At 33.5% G+C, this 22,507-nt stretch overlaps 2 protein-coding genes across 2 annotated transcripts; both read left to right on the top strand.

Moving 5' to 3' along the window:
* The first annotated feature begins 546 nt into the window (after window positions 1-546).
* On the top strand, window positions 547-1,777 carry LOC132173441 (uncharacterized). The gene is made up of 2 exons (XM_059584944.2): window positions 547-1,017; window positions 1,153-1,777. Exons 1-2 carry the CDS (start codon window positions 547-549, stop codon window positions 1,663-1,665), a joined length of 984 nt encoding a protein of 327 aa, XP_059440927.2. The 3' UTR covers window positions 1,666-1,777.
* Window positions 1,778-17,309: 15,532 nt separating this feature from the next.
* LOC148587133 (AP2/ERF and B3 domain-containing transcription factor At1g50680-like) lies at window positions 17,310-17,786 on the top strand. Its single transcript, XM_088514503.1, has one exon. The coding sequence runs from the start codon at window positions 17,310-17,312 to the stop codon at window positions 17,784-17,786; it is 477 nt and encodes a 158-aa protein (XP_088370629.1).
* The last annotated feature ends 4,721 nt before the right edge of the window (window positions 17,787-22,507 follow it).

Genomic DNA, 22,507 nt, shown 5'->3' with positions numbered 1-22,507 from the left:
AGTAATTTTTTTACTTACATAATAATAAAAGTAATTAATGTGATGTAAAAAATAAAAATATTTAAGATTAATTTTGAAAAGAATAGTATGGAATTTTTTTTTTTTTTTTTGAAGTTCATTGGCAAACAGAGCCAAAGCTGAGAAAAATTTCTAGACGATTCCAGCGCGCCGTCTTTTTGCCTTGATGTCTGCTTTGAGTGGACGGCTAAGTGATGTGACGACCAACCATCTTTTCACGTCCTTACCTAATCTCGATTCACCGTTTGGAAATAGTAGGACTCTAACGTCCTCGCCTCCTACGTCGAAGCATGCCACGTATCCATGCTGCAGGTTGATCCTGTTTGCGAAAGAGGAAGCTTCCGTCCTTTTTCGTTTCTTCTCCTTCACAATTAACCGCCTATCATTTTGTAAAATATTAATTTCTTGGCTTATAGCGCCGTCGGACACGAATCCAGTAGTATAAATACGTACCCCACCACATGACAATCCAAACACCCAAAAAAATCTTAGATCACCTTCCCAATCTCTCTACGAGACAAAGACATTATGGGCTGGAGAGTGGCTGGTCCATCGGAGTACCTGGCCATCACTGGTCGGGGCATCGACGACATATGCCTTGCCAAGAAGGCATGGGTCCTACCGGGGCAGCGGTGCTCTCGCTTCGACGTGTCCCAAGTAAACTATACCTTCGAGGTCGAGGCCATGTCCGCTGAGAAGCTCCCTTTTGTGGTCTCCACGGTCTTTACCATCGGCCCCCGTGTCGATGACATGGACAGCCTCCTTCTCTACGCAAAGGTGAAGCTCTTCAACCATGTCAACGAGCTTGTTCAGGGCGTCATCGAGGGTGAGACCCGTGTGCTTGCCGCCCGCACGACCATTGAGGAAATCTTCAAGGCGGGTATCAATGAGTTCAAGAAAGAGGTTTTCGAAAAGGTTCAGCTTGAGCTTAATCAGTATGGGCTACGCATATACAACGCCAACGTGGAAACCAAGATGGAGGCTGCCAATGAAGCCAAGGTACATACTGTACGTTATCTGTAAGATTTATATGTTGTGTTGTGGTTGTTTTTGTGAATGTTTTAAAAACTTTTTCAAAGCATTTGCTTTTATTTTTAATGCTGTTTTCTTTTCCCTCCAATATGATAATTATAGGTGAGCTCAAGTTTGAATTCCGGCATGGCTGAAACAGTAGGAGATGCAGAGTCAGCATCTAGTGGGATTAATCCTACATATCCTCCTCCATGTGAAGCCCATAGGAACACAGAAACATGTTCTAAATGTGTGTACAGCAAGTACCAGCCTGAGCCTGAAAATGAGTTTGAGAAGATTTTGACACCAACTGACGTACAACTAAAAGGAAGTTATAGTCTTTATTTACCAAAGTCACTTGCAGCCAGATTCTGCCTCCCAGCAAATGGAAGTCATCCGGTGAGTGTCTATGACGTTCAAATGAAGCGCTGGCCAATGCATTTTCGTACAAATTGTGAAAAAACTTATCTCACCCGAGGCTGGAGCCGCTTTGCTCAAGCGAAGCAGCTAAGTGAAGGGGATAACATCACCTTTTATGAGCTCAGGTGCCAGAGAGGGACAGGGACTAAGGTCTTCATGATTGGAGTCTCTCGCAAACAATGTATTCAGATTCTTGGAGCTCCAATTAGAATTTAGACAGAGACCAAATATTGATAGTTTGGTTTTTGTGTTGCGTATGCTTTTGAAGTCGGCGTGAATTAAGTTCCTGTATTTTTCTTGGTTTTTGTTATGTTTCATTTCGATTGCAGCGTGAATTTAGTTCCTGTATTTTCCTTCTGTTGAATCTAATAAAAGTGTTTTCATTCAGAAAGGAGATGGCTCAATGAGTCGGCAATCACTGTTTAAATATATTGTTCAAAAATAAAAAAGCAAATTATAAAAAAGGTTTCCTCAAAAATCGGAGAAAAAGTTAAATCAGGATCATCAAACGACAAGAGGCGTTCGACCTTGTGGGGTTTAGCCCATCATAGTACGGAGGGCTGTCTTCAACCTTGAGTTATCGTAGCCCAACCTGTAAGAGGCTAGTGGATACTTGGATATTCAAGCCCACCAATGGTACCCACCAAAAGAAAGGATATTCGGACATCTGTAACTACCCTGTTTTATATATAGCTCAACAAGACTTTTGCGAAACTTGTCTTCTTTTAAAGTCAATGGAGGGCTTTTCAAGTCTCCGCATGGAGGATAGATCGCTCATGGAGGGCTTCACTCTAGCCCTTAATTATACGCCGACGCTTCAACCGCTCTAGAATCAGAAACAGAGGTTCGCCGATCACATTTCAGCTTCGCTCGAGGGTCCGAGGTATATATATATAGCTCCTTCTCTGTTTGTGTTTGTTCATTTTAATTCATAGAGACCGTGATTAAATTTCATGTTTGTGGTTGTTATTATATTCATTGATTTGGGAACAAAATTTTGGTAAAGTTCAGGTAAATAGATATGTGCTGTCCAGGTTACGATGTGTTTCAAACTATTTTTTGAGCTACTTCATTTGATATTTAGGGAATTTTTAGTATATCTGTGTGGGTTGCGTGTGGGCATGCCGAACTCTGTGACTACTGCAATTCGTGAAAGAGAGACACAAATTTTACAAATTTGAAACGATTAGTTGTGTTAAATCAGGGGTTAAGTCTATAAGATTGTTTATAGTAATCCGAAGCAATTTGAATCTGCTCATGGTTGGAGTGACAAATATTCAGTGTCTTTAAACAAATTAATTAAGAGATTTTTAGGCTGTGTTTGGCAATGGAATGGAAAAAGGGAGTAGAACGGTACTGTAGCAGATTTGATTGATATGAGAGAAAAAAGTAAGAATGTTTTGTATAAAAAAGTGAAAAATTTTATTTTGTAGTGATTTTTTTATTTGAATACTAATAAAAAGTAATTGATGTGATGTTAAAAATTAGAATGTTAGAGTTGATTTTGAGAAGATTGTTTTTGATTTTTGAGTTCGGTCCGACCCTTTGCCAAACACAGCCTTAAGATCTTGTACGTTTCTGCGTGGGTTCCCGTTTGCTGACAGTACTTGCTGGGAAGCAATCTACCTAAAGATGGGATGCATGTTGAATAATAAACTTAAATTTAACATTTACTTGCCTTTTCATCTCAAGTTAGTGAGGGTTTGTGATCTCTTTGTATTTTTACAAATTCTTTCACGAATTTGTTATTTTGTTTTTTTTTTTACACAAATCTGATCGTTGGGTTTCGGAAATTGATCGATGCACCCAAAAAAATAACAAAAAAAAAAAAAAAATGAAAGACACGAAAATGAAAACATGTACTATGTTTCAACCCACGTAATTAATCACTTCAGACTTCAGTAGTGTGTCCACCGTCCACGAACTATGTCATCAACATCTCCAATTTCCCAATCCAACGATGAAAACATGTCACTTTTAAAAATTTTTCCAACCCAATTTATAAAAAATTTATCTCATTCTACACCTTCTTTCCCGGTTTTTTTTTCCTCAGTCCCACTTCATGTACTGACAAACAAGTCTGAACCTTTATAAATTCGGCACAATTTTCCACTATTAATATTAGAAAATATAAAAAAAAAATTCTAAATAATACTAAATAAAAATATAAATAAACAGAATCTTGAAAGTTTCCTACTCATACGGCTCATCAATCAATTCTTTTGATGTCCTATTTTTTAATCTACCATACCTAATTGAATTGAATGAGATTTCTCATACATCTATCTAATTTTTTTTGTTCTGGAGTTAACCAAAAGAGATTAATTACATTAGCTTCAAACTTTAATTTTGATTAATAATTTAAGTTTTAGTTTAATCTTTTTTCCCACCTTCAGAACAATATAGCATATGGGCATTTTTACTATCATTAGAATTTTCTAAAAGGTAACTATCTTGGTTTCATATATAAATTTCTATAGAATTTTTGAAAAAGACTTTCTTTTAGAAGAAAGAAAAGACTAACTATCTTTGGGATCTGATTCTAAACCGCTACTCAATACCTTAGGGGATCGAGTCTATTATGATTCCTAACTTGTATCTCATATTGTGACATGTTCTTATTGTATTGGCCCAAAACCTCACCAATTGATTTTTACCGTGCTCGTTCTATCACTTACATTTTAGATCCTTTCTTTATCCATAAACTAAAAAGATTTAGGCATACCTATTTCTTCATATTTGGACTTGTACAAGTTTCGCACGTAATGACACATCACGGCCATATTATTTAAACCTTTGTGACAAGGACGGTTTCGTTCGATCTAGCGCTCTAATATTCCAAACTTTCGTATATCTGAGATTCTGAATTGTGGGGCCGAAATGCTAGGCTCTGAATTGTTCGTAATATTACGGCCAGAATTTATTTTTTTTGAGAATATTACGGCCAGAATTGTTAATATCAAGTGAAAGTGATAGCAAAGCTAGGTTCTTTCTTTTACGTCATTAACGGCATATTTGACTATTAATAATGAGTTGTGTGCTGCCAACACACACACGCTAGCTCTACCTACTCTCATTAAAGACGGCGACATGACAAAAGATTACAAAAGCTATCCATTATATAAAACCAAAATACTTTTTTAGGCTATGTCTGCCGAATTTAATAATCAATTAACAAAACTTTGAAGGATACTACTTTAGAATTTTTTGATCAAAGCTGGATTTCATCGATACTTTTTAAACTTTAGAAGTTTCGGATTGATCACCGCACGGAATCTAGAGAAAGCAACGGGCATGATTAGTGGGGTTGGTAGTGAGCTGAGTTTCCAACTTATTCATCTTGGGTTGAAAGGCAATCTATATCCTTATTTTGACCAATGAGACAGTTGATGTAGCCAAAGGCAAACAAAAGTGTTAAGGACCAATGAAGTCAAAGAAGATCTGAACTATATATTATCCACAAATCACAATTGTCAGCTCAAAAGTCACTAAAAATGTTCATCATCATCATCGAAGAAAAAAAAAAAAAAGTCATTAAAAATATTTCTGACTTGAGTTAAAAGGTGATGCCACACTTACCAATTAGACCCCATAAAGAGTAACAAAAGTGACAACCATTAAATGCAACTACTCTTTTTATTGTTTCTGTCTTTTTGATGAGTTAACAATTGCCTTATGGAATTCATCTATTGAAAGCGATGCACGTGACCCATGTCCATGCCGTAAAGTATATAGTTTGATGTGGTTGGTGGGGCTACTTATATATATTAGCTTTGGCTAAACCTATATATATGCCATTCGAGTGTTGCTATTCCTTCACTAAACACTAAACGTTAGAGAGGATCAGAAGAAAGAAGAGCAGTTAATTAAGCTCAAATTTGAATTCTGCAATGGCTGGAACATCCGGAGGTAATTCCTTGCCAAAGACGTTGTTACCAAATGAAATAAAAGAGGATAAAGTCTATATAGCCAAGTCAGATGCTACCACATTTTTTGGCTATCCTTCAAATGCACGCGGAGGTGTGGATCTTAATTTCTACGCTCAAGGGAGGCACACGAAAATTGGTCTTTGTAGAGATGGTGACAACTATTATTTCAATCGAGGGTGTAGCCAATTAGCTTCGATGATGAAGCTAAAGCTGAGTGCTGGAGATATCATCACGTTTAATAAAATCAAGCCTCGAGGAGGAAATACCGAGAACACAGAATTCAACGTTGGAGTTTTAAAAAACAAGTAAAGGACAAGTGTTGAGCATTTTGGAGTAGATTTGACAAACACCCAATCCTGAGTGAATTTACTTTTTCTTGTCTTTTATTTTGCTTGTGCTAAGTCTATCGTGTCACAAAATTGGAATAATTAACTTTTATTTTCGATATTTAAATTACAAAAGATGTCCAACTCTCCTCCTTATTCCATTGGCCAGTCACCACTTCACCTCATCAAAGCCAAATCATTACAGAACATGATCTTTGAATTTCTAATAGCATAGATGTTATGGACTTGCAGCAGTAGCTGCAACAAATTTTGCGTACTTGTTTTTTTTTTTTTTTTTTTTTTTAGCAACAAATTTTGTTTTGTTTGTGAGTAAGAAAGACAAAGAAACATATCATTACAGTGACTTCTAAGGAAGATCCTTGGACAATATCATAAGTCAAGTATATATCGATTTCAAGGTACTGACAATGGAGTCCAGTCTTTTCTTGATTAGAATCTTTGGAGCAAGATAAGGAGATAAAAGTTGAAAAAGAAATTTTGACAAGTAGTGAGTCTGTTTGGCAACAGACGGTTATTGTTTAGTGGACAGGAACTAAAGCATGACTGATATAAGAAAAAAGTAATAATATTTAGTATGAAAAAGTAAAAAAAAAAATTGTTCTGTAATAATTTTTTATCTAAATAATAATAATAAAATTATTAAAATGATATAAAAAAAAGTAAAAATACTGAGAATTAAATTTTTTGAATGAATAGTAAAAAGGCTTTGGCAACTATGCTGCTATGTGTCAATCAAAAGGTCCAAGAATAGTTGCAAAAAGTGTAACTATCGCTTAAATTTCTAGCTATTATTTAATGCAAAAAGTTCCATCATCGCTTAAGCATTAACTTTGTTCAGTGTCAATTCCTTAGAAGTCAAAATTGTTTAAAGTAGAAGTGAAACTGCTAACCGCAATCACTTAAGCGGTTAGTAAATTTTATTAATTATTTGATTAGCGGTTAACTGCATTTGCATAACCGCTTTTTTATTAACCACTTTTTTTGACTTTTTCTTGGGCTTTTTCTTTAGCTGGTTTTAGGGCTCACTTTAAACGTTTTTTGCTCGCTTTAAACAATTTTTCTTTTCCTTTTCATGGCTATTTTAGTATTAAAAATTGCTATATACCAAAATCCTTGTTAGTCACCTTCTACGAATCTATACAACATATAATATAAATAAAATTACAACAATTCTTATAAATCATTGCTTCACTTGTAGTCATGTACACAACATACAAATAAATATATTTTCTATATATATATATATATATATATATATATAATAAAACTATATATATATTTAAAAAAAGAAGTTAGCAATTAGCAGTTTTAAATTTTCACCCCTAATTTAAAGCAATAGAGTAATATTATGTATAATCTATTTTAGAACATATTTTATCTTAAATTATTAAATGATGAACACAAAATCTTCGACACCTTTTTTTTTTTTTTTTTTTTTTGGGTGGAAAGTAAATTTATAGAGAGGGATGGACAAGATAGTTGATAGTGTTTTTTTTTTGACAAAAAGATAGTAGATAGTGTTATTTTAATCCATCGAGACAGGGGACCCACATTTGTTTTGGTCCTTTTCGACTTTTAAAAAACAAGCTTCGGACCAACCCATGGAATCTATTGAAAGGGACACGGCGCAACGTACCCGTAACACAGGGCTATGATAAGTGTGGGTACCACAACCACACCTGACGGCAAAGCTTGCAATGAAGACAGATACCACAAAAATTAAAAAGTCATGCAAAGAAAGTTACCTTTCCTTTAAAAACAAATATATATTTTTAAAAATATATTTATTTATTATTCTTTCATCTTTCTCTCATTCATTTTTTTTAAAAAAAAACAAATAATAATTATTTAATTTGTAGAATTCACACATAAAGACATAATTCGTGTAGGTCCTATAAATCTAAATTATCTAATGATTAATTTTTTTAAAAAAAAAATTAACATTAAAAAATAAGAGAGAATACTAAATAAATATTATTTTTTTCTTATGTCTTTCTGACTAAAAAAACAAAGGAGAATGGAAAGTGTCACATCCACTACCTCTTTTCTTTTTAATAAGTCATTTGGCTGAACATCATGTCATGTTCGTGATTATGTTTGAGAAATAAAATTTTTAAGTTAAAAAATATTTTTTAACAAAAGTTTCATTTTTAAGTTTTTGTTAAAAATTTGTTTTTGCTATTTTTAAGTTTTTTGAACCGTTAAAAACGCTTTCAATTTTTTTTTTACTAAACGAGTATTTTTTTTTAAAACGGACTTTTTGAGTGTTAAATGTATTTTTAGGCTCCTCAAAGGCACACTTAAACATGCCCTAAAAAATAAGGTCAACAATAATCTTCTCTTCTACCGTCCGCATCACTACAAGAAATTAGGTTTTTAGGGGCGACTTAAAGTCGCCCCTAAAGGTCCTAAAGTGGACGCTGTTGCCAACAGCGTCGACTTTTCGACCCTAAAGGTGTCGACGCTAATAGTCCGACCCTAATGATCAAATGTCTGATTATCAGCGTCCACTTAAAAGTCGACCCTAATGATCACTTTTAGCGTCCACTTTATCGACCCTAAAAGTCGCAATGTTTTGACCCTAAAGATAATGTAAACGGAAGCAAAAATCGACCCTAATAGTCAAGCATTAGCGTCCACTTTTAGTTAACCATTAGGGTCCACTTTGTCGACCCTAATGGTCCTTTAAAAAAAATAATAATAATAACTATCAGCGTCCAAACCAAAGTGGACGCTAATAGTTAACCATTAGCGTCCACAAAGTCGACCCTAATGGTCCTAAAAAATTAAAAAAAAAAATTAACTATCAGCGTCCACTTAGAGTCGACCCTAATAATCACTTTTAGCGTCCACTTTATCGACTCTAAAAGGCGCAATGTTTTGACCCTAAAGATGATGGAAGTAGTCGACGCTTAGTCAACCATTAGCGTCCACAAAGTGGACGCTAATGGTCCAAAAAAATTTTAAAAAATTGACTATCAGCGTCCAAATTAAAGTGGACGCTGATAGTTAACCATTAGGGTCCACTAAAAGTGGACCCTAATGGTCCTAAAAAAAAAAAAAATCTGCGATCGATCGCACTCCAAGTGCGATCGATCGCAACGTCAGTAGGTTTTCGATCTCAAAATGTAGAAAACCTACTGACGTTACGATCGATCGCACTTGGAGTGCGATCAATCGCAACGTCAGTAGGTTTTCGATCTCAAAATGTAGAAAACCTACTGACGTTGCGATCGATCGCACTTGGAGTGCGATCAATCGCAACGTCAGTAGATTTTCTACATTTTGAGATCAATCGCACTGGAGTGCGATCGATCTCAAAATCTCTCAGATTTAGAAAAATCCCTGGACCAATACTACCGGAGCATATCTTTATCAATGTACACTGTCAAGGTCATGATCCAAGTTGGGCCGAGAATACTGAAGCCAAAAATAAGGGAATAAATCAAACATATCAAAATTTCTCGATAATAACATGATGCCAAATGCGTGTGTTTAGTGGTGATGTTTCAATCCAGAATTGCTACTCAGCTAAAAAAGCCATGGAATCATACTTTATGATAAAATAACCAACACCAACACCAACACCAGCAAAAGCCCAAGTAAATTGATATTCAACATTCCTAAAAGAACAAGCAATGGTAAACTCCGCACACACTCCACTTTTTCCACCACCCTTGTATCCCATAAAAGCGGAATCCCACCCGAAGCCCCTTCTAGAGTCTAGACATCGTCAATCCTCAAGCTCTGCATCAAGGAAACTATTTACTTGATGCTATTGACTCAGTAACATCGTTCTTAAAATACACACTATTAGAAGCTTATTATACAGGCCAAGAAAAAGAAAACATCTACAACCCCATAAATGCAATACCTTTGAAGAATCTTTAAGATGTGCCTTTAGACTCATAACTTGAGGCACAATTACATGAATCAAAGGCATCTGTACAGCAACACCACCAGAGCTTCCTCTTGCTGAGTAATGTATTAATTCAGAGATGACTGCAAAAAAGAAAGGGGATAATGAAAACAATCTAATCGATATTAAAGAGATAAACTATTTTAAGTTATAAATCCAAAACAATAAAGGAACTTTTCAAATACAGTTCACGAAAATATTGGCTTTTCCCAACTATTATACCATTTACAGATGCCTCCGAAATAAACTCAGCATTCAAGCTTGAAAGAGCTGTGTGCACCAAGGGTTGAGAAGCAAGCACAGACCCAGGGATCCTGAAACCAACACAAGATTACTTGACATGTCATCTACAAGCTCAGGAAAATTCACAAGCTACATATGAATGGCACACCAAGGACATCTCTATTTGCCATGCAGAGGCATTCTTAGTCTAGTAAGGTAAATGATGCCTCAGGAAGGACGAGCAAAGAAGAAACAATAGAGCCAAAGATAGAGCACTAAAGTTTGAGAGAACAAATTGAGCATAAGATATCAAATCATTTCTAAATAGCAGCAAGCATTCTAGATGCCCCCCACTAAAGGTTGAAGTTTGGGGAGATGAAAGCTTGGCTGCCAAACGGTTCTAGGAGTCACCAGCAAATGATTCAAATCAGGTCCAGTAAGGGGTATGGATCTAATGTTACATTACTGAAGCGGATTGTAGAATTCCAGCCTTCAAAACAATAATGCCCATTAGCAGCATCAAACATAAATCTCTCTTGTGCAATATATTTATCACCTTGTTCAAAAATTTTAATCTCGAGTAGATGCCTCATAAACGTCAAGAATATTGACACGCCACATATTATGCAGCACACACAAAAAAATGAAATAAGTTATGAACTATTCTAGTAGTAAATGGAACTAACTTCCATTTTCTCACTGATTGCATAGTGTTATTCTAGTTAAAGAAATGTAAATCATGTTGGCCTTAAACTGATTAATTGCAATGCTTTTGTATTGCTTCATCATGTCATCATAGCACACATTGAGCATATAAATTACCTTGCACTCATTGTTAAACAAGTATTTAACTCAATCCTTCAGCACCATGAGATGACCAGACATGTTTGCCAAATTCTTCAAGTACCAAAATTTTCATAATCACAAACAACAGGGTATATTATGAAAGCTGGGTTGGTAATGCCAGGAATTCTATTGCCTAGCACTAACCATAGATTCTTATGCTTGCTACAAGGATCAAAACGAGAAAGCAAAGAAATGGATCCAAAAGCCCATCTATAATAGTATTCTCTGATCACCATAATCATATAGTTAATGTGTGTTTTAACAATAAACGACATATATTTTATTCCTAGACAAAAATTAATGCTAAAACATAATGACCACAAATGCTAGAAGCCATATATTCAAGACAAGACAAGAAAAGGCAGTTATTACCAGAAATTTCCACCTCCTTGTCGTTCTTGCAAAAGACAAGACCTGATCAAGGTGTCAATTGGTGATCCCCTAAGAGCATTTCCAAGCTCTTTACATGTCCAGAGGATTAATCCCCCTCGGGTAAATATTAGTAACTGCTCTAACATCTCCTACACTTGTACACACCCTGCAATCAGATCCAGAATATATCAGAATACCAAACCCAGGGATTCAAACATGAATTGGAAAGAAAGGAAATTAGAAGAAAAAAAAAAAAAAAAACTGCATGCAAAGGTAAAGAACATCTACATAAACATATGTACTTCCATTACAGACCTGCCACTTAAAAGACGAGAAAAAAAAATGAAAAGATGAAAATTAATGCATGTAATGATTCTTAACATTTTGGAAGTAAAGAAGAGTATAGGTATACCTCATCCAAATAGTTGTCTAGAAGCTCCGCAAAACCTGTGCAATTAAGACCCACAGTCAATAATGTATTCTTTTATAAATAACACAATTATAAGTTTTTCTTTTTGTTAGATTATGTCAATGACTGCCCAAACAGGTGAACTAAATATAAATTACAAGAAACTCTTAACCATAATAATAAGAAAAACAATAATTTGTAACTCCATATGACGTGTAAAATTTATGAAAATTGATAATGTAGAATGCCAAGACCTAATTTTTTGATAAAGAAACACATTTAAATTGAAAAATAATGACAATACAAGAGATTTGATTTGTTGTTATAAGACCTAATGCCCCAAAAATGCATATATTTTCACTTACTGGCTCCTTATTAATTCCAGTACCCGCTCATATTCATTCAATATATAGCGGTAAGACAATCCACTACAAAGAATGCTAAAAGAAAAACAATCAAATAGTTCCACGTATCTTCGTTTTCTTTTTTATTTTTTTGTTATTACTTCCGCATGCAGTAACAACATGATTCTCGTTCAAAAAAAAAAAAAAAGGTTAAAAGCATTAAATGTTAATCCTACCACATACATGTAAACGGTAAAAACAAAAAGAAAACAAACAAAGAAAGAAAAAACAAGAAGGAATTATTATTGAAGAAAAACAACGCATGCTCTAACAAGTACCAGAAGTTGAAGCAGCATCGCCCCTGTTGGTGATCTCGTAATCCCCTGCTTTCCAACACTGCTTGCAACCACATAAATTTACTCAAAAAAAAAAAAAATAAGTGTGGAAAATCTCAGCTATAAGAACCGATTCGAAGCAAAAATTTAAACTATAATGGAAGTCGCCAAATTAAACCCTAAATTGAAATCCCAAATCAAAACAATTAAAAGAGAAAAATCCTTACTTTGGCAGAAGGGCACCCATAGCATCAACAGCTCAAACCCGAAAACTCGATCTCTCAGACTCGTCCTCTCGCTCTGTTTCTCTCAAACAGTATCGACATTCTCAATCTCTGCAACTCTATTTCGTCCCTCTTCGCTGCTCAAGGACCTCAACAAACTATTATATTACTATTTGGGCCTTTCTTGGTTTTTGATTTTGATTTTATTTAGGGCTTGGGTTTTCTTACTCCGGTGGCCGAAGACCTCGCCGGAGTAAGAGAGAGGGTGAGCTAGGCTAGGGAGAGCAGCTGGAGAGAGATCGAGAGTGAGATTGATGAGGGAGCTGAGTGCTTTTGAGGGAGGGGAAAATTTTAGGGATTTTCGTGTTTTCGAGCGTTTGGGGAAAATTTTTGGTTCGAAAATTTCAGAAACCGCGCCACTTGTTGGCGCAAATATTTTCTATTAAGCCTCAATCAGCGGCGACATTGCTTAGTCGCCGCTATTTAGGGTAATTTTTTTTTATTTTTTTTTTAAATTATACTTACAATTTTTTTAAAATAATTTTAAGTTTAAATGTAGGGTAAATTTGAAATTTTATAACAATTTTAAGGGTATAAAAGACATTTTCAAGAAAAAAAAATACTATTCACACAATATTTTTTTCTATAAATGATTAATAGCTTAATTGAATGTTTATAGTTCAAATGATCTAATTCACTAGGATCGATCAATATAAAAGACATTTTCAATAAAAAAAAAATACCATTCACACGATATATATATATATTTTTTATAAATAATTAATAGATTAATTGAATGTTTACAGTTCAAATGAACTAATTCACTAGGATCGATCAGATGTTTGATCGATCATTTGATTCTATCACGATCAATCGAACTAATTCATTAGGATCGATTGGATGTTTGATCGAACATTTGATTCTATCACGATCAATCGAACAAATTCAGTAGGATCGATCGAATGTTTGATTGAACATTTGATCCTATCACGATCAATTGAACTAATTCATTAGGATTGATCGGATGTTTGATCGATCATTTAATCATATCACGATCAATCGAACTAATTCACTAGGATCGATCAGATATTCGATCGAACATTTGATCGTATCACGATCAATCGAACTAATTCATTAGGATCAATTAAATGTTTGATCGATCATTTGATCCTATCACGATCAATCAAATTAATTCAGTAGGATCGATTGGATGTTCGATCAATCATTTGATCCTATCTCGATCAATCGAACTAATTCACCAAGATCGATCGGATGTTTGATCTATCATGATTAATCAAACTAATTAACTAACATATTAACTAAGTTAATAGATATTAAATTACTAAGTTACTATAATTAACTATAGGTTATTTTGACAAACAAAAAAATTATATGTTACTTAATATTTCTATGAATATATAATATACATACTTGTTAGTTACTATATACTAACTTAGTATTACTATTAAGTTAAGTGGTAGATCACATGATCTAAAGATTATTTGAATTGTAATTAGAAAGAAAAAAAAAATGTAAAATATTATACCATATGATCATATATATCACAAATTAAGTGATTAATATTAGAATCAACAATGTGTTTGTTTAGAGATATATGATGTTGTTATGTTTAGAGTATTATGTTGTAGATATCATTATAAGTTAGATGTTACATCATATGGTCTACTATTATAATTTATATGATTATATAAAATGATCAATTGATGATTAAATCATATGATTATATAATAACAAAATATACATATATAATATGACATAAGTCAAAAGTATACAAACTCATACAAATACAACAATTAAGTACCCAGAGACTTAATAACTAGTTACTTAATAAGCTAACATATTAACTAAGTTAATATATTAAATTACTAACCTAGTATAATTTACTATAGGTTATTTTGACAAAAACAAATTATATGTTACTTAATATATATATATTATACATACTTGTTCGTTAATATATACTAACTTAGTATTACTAAGTAAGTTAACTATTTTCAAAAAACAATGATATGATGATATGTATTATCATTCTAATTACATTAGATCATACTTAATTAGTTAATTAAGTATGATCTAGTGTAATTAGAATGATAATACACATATATGGACATGATCTAATAATGTTTGTTTTTTTTTCTTTTTAAGAAAGCTTTGTCCTATTCTTCATGAATTAAGTCTCATAATATTTAAGTATAATGTATTATCACTATAATTTATATGATTATATGACATGATCAACTGATTATTAAATCATGTGATTATATAATAAAAAATTATACATATATAATATGATATAAATATACAAATACATATTAATACAATAATTAAATATCTAGAGACTTAGTTTCAATGTATGTTATAAGTCAATCTATGTTATACATTACTTTTCAAAAAAAAAAAAAAAAAAGAGTCCATCTATGTTATAAATTTTAATTACACATATGTAATAACAAAAAAAATTATTCTATTTTTTAACCATTTTTTTAACCTTGAGGTTCTTAATATTCATTTTGGTCATTTTTTTAAACCATTTTGTAAACAATTTTTTAAACTATTTCTTAGTTTACTTTGCTTTTTATTTTTTAATTTTATTTTTCTATGTACTCTTTAGGGTCGACTTTCAAAGTCGACCCTAATAATGGGTCTTTAGCGTCCACTTTTAGTGGACGCTATTGGTCATCAATTTTATTTTTTTATTTTTTATTTTTCTATGTACTCTTTAGGGGCGATAAAGTCGCCCCTAATAGTTAAGCATTAGGGTCGACTTTCAAAGTCGACCCTAATAATGGGTCTTTAGCGTCCACTTTTAGTGGACGCTATTGGTCATCAATGTATTTTTTTATTTTTTTTTTATTTTTTTACCTACTCTTTAGGGGCGATAAAGTCGCCCCTAATAGTTAAGCATTAGGGTCGACTTTTAAAGTCGACCCTAATGATGGGTCTTTAGCGTCCACTTTTAGTGGACGCTATTGGTCATCAATGTATTTTTTTATTTTTTTTTTATTTTTTTTACCTACTCTTTAGGGGCGATAAAGTCGCCCCTAATAGTTAAGCATTAGGGTCGACTTTTAAAGTCGACCCTAATGATGGGTCTTTAGCGTCCACTTTTAGTGGACGCTATTGGTCATCAATGTATTTTTTTATTTATTTTTTATTTTTTTTACCTACTCTTTAGGGGCGATAAAGTCGCCCCTAATAGTTAAGCATTAGGGTCGACTTTTAAAGTCGACCCTAATGATGGGTCTTTAGCGTCCACTTTTAGTGGACGCTATTGGTCATCAATGTATTTTTTTATTTTTTTTTTATTTTTTTTACCTACTCTTTAGGGGCGATAAAGTCGCCCCTAATAGTTAAGCATTAGGGTCGACTTTTAAAGTCGACCCTAATGATGGGTCTTTAGCGTCCACTTTTAGTGGACGCTATTGGTCATCAATTTTATTTTTTTATTTTTTATTTTTCTATGTACTCTTTAGGGGCGATAAAGTCGCCCCTAATAGTTAAGCATTAGGGTCGACTTTCAAAGTCGACCCTAATGATGGGTCTTTAGCGTCCACTTTTAGTGGACGCTATTGGTCATCAATTTATTTTTTTATTTTTTTTTTATTTTTTTTACCTACTCTTTAGGGGCGATAAAGTCGCCCCTAATAGTTAAGCATTAGGGTCGACTTTCAAAGTCGACCCTAATGATGGGTCTTTAGCGTCCACTTTTAGTGGACGCTATTGGTCATCAATTTATTTTTTTATTTTTTTTTAAATTTTTTTTACCTACTCTTTAGGGGCGATAAAGTCGCCCCTAATAGTTATGCATTAGGGTCGACTTTGAAAGTCGACCCTAATGATGGGTCTTTAGCGTCCACTAAAAGTGGACGCTATTGCTCATCAATTTTAATTTTTAATTTTTTTTTTTAATTTTTTCTACGTACCCTTTAGGGTGGACTACTTCAGTATTAGGGTCGACTTTGAGAGTCGACCCTATTGATCTTTTTTTTTTAAAATTTTATTTTATTTTATTTTTTAATTTTTAGCTTTTAGCGTCCACTTAAGTGGACGCTATTGGTGTACTATCAGGGTCGACTAATTTGGACGCTAAAAGTTTTTTTTTGGCCCCTTAAATTTTTCGCGCCCCTTTAATAATTCCCGCGTGTATATTAGGGTCGACTTATTAGCGTCCACTGTAAAGTGGACGCTAATAGTCAACCTTTCGACCCATTATTAGCGTCCACTTTTATGTGGACGCTAATAATTAACTATTAGGGGCGACTTTTAAAAGTCGCCCCTAATAGTTGAGTATTAGGGGCGACTTTATAGTCGCCCCTAATAAGTCGCCCCTGATGAGTCAGTTTCTTGTAGTGCATGCATCCACCAGAAAATTCAACGTGCCAATTGAATATAAGTTTTGATTGTTCGGACTTCACCCCCATTTGTCTTGGACAATATTTAAAGCACAACTCTCTGCACCCATCTCATCTCCGACACTATCATCAACCAACGAAGATAGTGAAGATTCGTGTTAGTTTAAATATTGTTGTAGATCATATTTTTTGAATTTGTATTTATATTTCATACATTTTATTTTGTAAAGGCCTTTTATATTGTACACACGACACACTGAAATCATTAATTAAGCAATGAAAACATATTCATAACCACACGTCTTGTCTTCTTTTGACAAGTTGGTGGAAATTGACTTGAAAAATCATGCTTCGGACCAACCCCACTGAAAAGTACAAAGCCAACTGCTCTATATATATATAGGATCCCTTGTGTTACTATTCAACCACGCAATATTAGTCAGCGTTCCGTCTATCTGTAAAATTCTTTTTCCTCTGGTTCGAAGAGTATCATAGGATCAGAAGAAAGAAGTGGAGTTGAGCTCAAATTTGAATTCCGCAATGGCTAAAAGAGCAGGAGCAGGAGATCATGTATGTGAAAGTCCAGCTGGGGACAGAGAAAAACGTTTAAAATGTGGGCATAGCCGGCCTCCACAGGTGTTTCAGAAGATATTGACACGTAGTGACATCGAAGAAAGTCATAGAGTCTATATACCCAAGTCGGATGCTGCCAAATCCTTCCCCGAAGCTTTTGGTTGTCCTTCAAATGAATGCAGAGTTGTTGAAGTGGATCTTATTTTCTATGACAAAGAAAAGAAGCCTGGGACAATTCATCTTCGCAGTGATGGTGACAAATATTATCTCACCCGAGGGTGGGGCCAATTTGCTCATGTGAATAAGCTAAGTGAAAGAGATACCGTCACCTTCTATGAACTCAAGTCTCGAAGAGGAATGGAGGAGAAAGCCATCATGGTTGGAGTAACTTGTAATGGACGTGTTCAACTTTTTGGAGTAGATTTTACAAGGACCCAATCCTGAGGGTTTGGTTAATTTGGTTATGTTTTATCCCACCACATGCTTCATTATTTGGTCATGTCAGCTTGTTAAATCAAGTCACAAAATTGAAATATTATTATTATTATTATTATAAATTACAAAAGATATCGGGTTGGCATGATCTTTGACTTACCAATAACACAGATGTGATGGACTTGCAGCATCAGCAACAAATTATATTAGTGCAGTACTTATGAATATATGCATGCAGTCACATGTACTTAGCTATAAAACAAATGTTTTGGCATTATGTAGACGACAATGACATGGACAAATTAAGCTGATAAAGTTGTTAGAGGTTGTACCTTAGGTCAAGTGGGGTCTTTTAATTAAGGAGAATCTCAAACTCAATATCACATGCTGGGCCACTGACTTTTGGTTGGGGCTGTCGTATTCATCTACGCTATTTAATAAAAGTCATATGATCAATTTAATGTGGTATATCCAAGAGTTGTCCGGTGGCATGAAACTGGTTTGAAAAGCAAGCAGCAGAAAGGCAACTAGGTAGCATTGAAGTCACTTTCAGTTCTCCACTTTACGCACGTGTACGTACGTACTTGGCTAGTAAGAACGAGTAATCTGCATATTCGATCTTCCATGAATTTGTATTAATATATTTTTTTCTTTTGACTTAATCTGATGGTGGCTTAAGAAAGTCAAGGCACCCAAAAAAAAAAGAGACAACAAGAGTAGACGTGTACACTGTACTGAAATTCTAAGAAAACAAGTAACCCCTGGCCTACACAACGGTTGTGATGAGACCTTTTTGCACCGAAATTTGAAAGACACTTTCACAACATTACAAGATTTGGTCATCAAATTCATAGAGCAACTAGCTAGTTGCTTTCATGACCCACATATAATTGATTATATAGTTTACTTAAATCTCCTGCCGACACACACTTACCTGCTTGGATAAAGGTAGATATATACCATTGACTTATTACTTTTTCAAGGGACTTTTATTTGTTTTTTTGTGTTGTATGTGTGTCAAACGTACCGGACATGCGGAAATATAAAAAGCTTTAAAAAAATAATTCAAAAGAGAAAGGGTAGTTTGTTAAAAATTATAAACTTTAAGGGTGGTTTTCTTCTTTGGGTGATGAGACATAAAGATAAAGTAATTTATATGGTTGCTTTGTGTTTAAGTTATTTGTTGATAATTTTGCTTTTTTGTTATAAAAAATAAATAAATAAATAAAATTGTCCAAAACAGTGTTACCAAATTAACGAAGTCAAAATATTTTACTTGTTCAACCGTAGTAATTTAATAATATTCAAATATTAACAATATATAGATCGAGTGCATTAGCACCTAAGATCCGTACAAGTAAGAGCAAACGGATAATGTTCCAAAAAGAACAAAGAGAAACACACATGTCACATGTGGACAAGGTATTGGAACGCTAATTTTCTACTTCTAGAACAAAATATACATCAGTAAAGTTCATCATGTGTCATTATCCAGCCGACCATGGTAGGGTTTGTCGCCCCAAGCCTCACGCTGCCCCTTTTCACCAACCTTTTTTTTAAAAAAAAAAAAAAAAAAATTAGCAACGTACGTTTAGGTAGATTTTCCGTTATTCTGAGTACGCAATAAAACATATCAGGTCGATTTTCCGTTGAGTATTCTAATCATTGACCCACCTCCTTCGCTATTCGTAGGTATTGGATTATTTAATCGGTTAAGTAGGTCTTATATTCAAGATACTTTTTTAGGCATGTCACCCGAATTTATTAATCAATTAACCAAACTTTGAAGGATACTTCAGACTTTTTTAATTAAAGCTTTTGGGTGGATTTCATTGATACTTTTTAAGCTTTAGAAGATCCGGATCACCACACAGAATCTAGAGAAAGCAACAGGCATGCATGATTAGTGGGGTTGGTAGTGAGCTGATTTTCCAACTTAATCACCTTGATGGATCAAAATTTTAAGCTTTTTACCATCTTGGGTTGAAAGGCAATCTAGGGTTTGTTTGGCAAAGGCCAAACATTATTTCTCAAAAAATTCAACTTTCAACATTTTTACTTTTTATTTCACATAAAAATAATTACAAAAACAAAAATTTTTCACTTTTTCATTACAAACATTTTTTATTTTTTCACATTAATCAATTTTTACTAAATAATAATAATAATAATAATAATAATAATAAAAATAAATTAAAAAAAAAAAACAAGAACCCTAAGGCCTTGACCGATGAGACAGTTGATGTCGCATCCAAAAGGCAAACAAAAGTATGAGGGTCCAGTCATGGGTTGTCTTATTTAATTTATAGTGGCGAGTTGAGGTAAAAAATTTTGATTTGGGGATAAGTTCTAGCTGCCGAAGATGCATGATATTAAAACGACCAAGTAATTTATTATGCAATAATTACGTAAAAAAAAATGCACTGTTTTTTTTTTTGTGGTAATAGGGTTGGGTTAGGTAATTTAGTTGGAGAAAATTGTGTTTAATGTTTTGATTCATTATTTTAATCTCATGAATTAGGTCCATCTTGAAAGATTTGCTTCCGCGATGGGACCCATATATAAGCTTTCGTGTAAATACAAGTATATATCTTCGATTATCTATTAATATTGGCGCACCACCGCTACCAGTCCATCATGTGAATTGAATAACCAATAATAAGCGTTTTTTAAGGACTTTGTATGGGACTTTTATTTGTTTGTTTGTGCTGTGTGTGTGTCAAAATAATAAGCTTTTTTTACTAATATAATTCAAAAGAGAAAGGGTAGTTTTTAAAACACTTGAAGGGTGATTTTCTTCTTTGGGTGATGAGACCCAAAGATAAAGTAGTTTATGGTTGCTTTGTGTTTAAGTTATTTGTTGATGATTTTTTTTATTAAAAAAAATAAAATTTGTCCTAAACAGTATTACAAAACGAATTCAAAATACTAAATTTTTTTTTTTTTTTTAAAAAAAAAATCAAAACTACTTTAATATTTATATTACATTACAACCAAAAGTTGCCTTTAAATTGCTTTTGCCAAATGAACCTATGAAAAAAAGTTTATCTTTAGTGGCTTTCGCCAACAAACTTTTGTAATTTGTTATCTAATTAATGATGATATCTCCTACAACTTTAGAGAAATTGTAAATTATAAAATTATATGAATTCAAGTCATTCTTTACAATGTCTTTTAATTTTAATTTGACTGGAAAGTGTTTTAATATTTTAATTGGTCTTGGGGCAGCAATGGATGCAACTGACATTTGTTTGTTTGTAAATTGTGTGTATTGTATGTCCATGTGCCAGTACTGGCACATGGACATACAATAACCGTTATGTCAATGCAACTGACTTTAAACCTTAAAAAAAAAAATAAAAAAAAAAATAAAAAAATCCATATTACTACTTGTAGGCAATATCTGCTAGAATTTCCGTTGAATGTTCTAATCCTTGACCCACTTGTCAATTACAAATGTATGCATTAAATATATGATTTATAGGTCCCTGAATTTGTAGGTCCTTCACATGCCTTAATTTATGCATTAATTAAATAAACCACTTTTTGTTTCTAACGTAAGAACTAGCCGACAAGCAGTTAGAGTTTAACTTCTTAATAAAAAAAAAAAAAAAAAGAAAGAAATCCACACCTGCTGTTCTAGAGACTGACGAGTGTGTTTCGGCCTAGCTGGGACCCATTTGTTTCCTACAAGTGGTGGCCTTCTCACTTTGAAAAAACATGGCTAGCAGAAACCACACGGAATTTACTTACTCACTTGCCAGCCTTCACTTCACAAAAAAGGATCTTCGATCTCTATATTATTTTAGTGCATTTAGAAGGATAAATTTGTCTAAAAATTTGCTCTTCAAAAAATATGGATAAATATTGTTTTTCTAAATGTACTAAATGGATATTCTCTGTTTTAAATAAAATGAAGAGAATCATTTCCTCACTTCACCATCTCAGAGCACTAGTAGCAGTTTCCCTTTGATTTTTCTTAAGTTTATGGCAAAAAACTACTTTTTGCTTCCCTATGAAAAGATGTTTCATAATAGCTTTTCTTACCTTTCCCTATACCATTAAAATATTATTTCTTTACAAAATACAAGTTCCCTACTTACCTTCACTTTTTTTACAAAATCTCAACACAATCCCCAATTAAAGACAAAAAAGATGAGAATGAGAGAGGAAAGATAAATGTTTATAGTAAAATAATGTATAGAGAACCACTTTTGATTTCCTACACATTGAGAAACACTGTAGCAACCATTGAGGATTTGTTAAATGTAGGGAATCTGATGTGAGTAATTTTTTGTGTTTTTTTTGAAATTTTCCTAAACATAGAGAAGGGAGTGACATATAGAGCATCTGTTGCTAGTGCTCTCATGAACCGTTAAAGAATAGGATCAGTGAGTTTCTAATAGCATACCAAATGCTTACTTACGAGGATACAAAATTGATTATTAATTTAATCGTTTTTTTAACGTATCACTAATAATTATCAAGACATAATCAGGCTGCATCATCGGTGAAGTGGGGTCTTAAGCAAGAAACTCAAACTCAATCTAGAAGACAGTAACGTGCACGTCGTGCGACCCAGCAGTTTCAAAGAATGTTTCGTGAGGTGGCGGGGGTCTTAACTTTGAAAGATCTTGTTGAACCCAAAAGTGTAAGACCGAATGTTGACAATTTCGACCATATGCTGCTTCGATCGTTAACGACAAAATTGCTTGTCTAAGGATGAGTTG

Source organism: Corylus avellana, chromosome 3 (genome assembly GCF_965113065.1).
Source record: "Corylus avellana chromosome 3, dhCorAvel1.hap1.2, whole genome shotgun sequence".
Lineage (NCBI taxonomy): Eukaryota > Viridiplantae > Streptophyta > Magnoliopsida > Fagales > Betulaceae > Corylus > Corylus avellana.
Note: the sequence above shows the minus strand (reverse complement) of the source record. Positions and strands in the feature narration are given on the sequence as shown.

Excerpts from the sequence above, each read along its gene's own strand:
- LOC132173441 (XM_059584944.2), top strand. The coding sequence starts at position 547 with ATGGGCTGGAGAGTGGCTGGTCCATCGGAGTACCTGGCCATCACTGGT. Across the intron at positions 1,018-1,152 it reads AGGCTGCCAATGAAGCCAAG|GTGAGCTCAAGTTTGAATTC; the intron begins GTACATACTGTA and ends TGATAATTATAG.
- LOC148587133 (XM_088514503.1), top strand. The coding sequence starts at position 17,310 with ATGGCTAAAAGAGCAGGAGCAGGAGATCATGTATGTGAAAGTCCAGCT.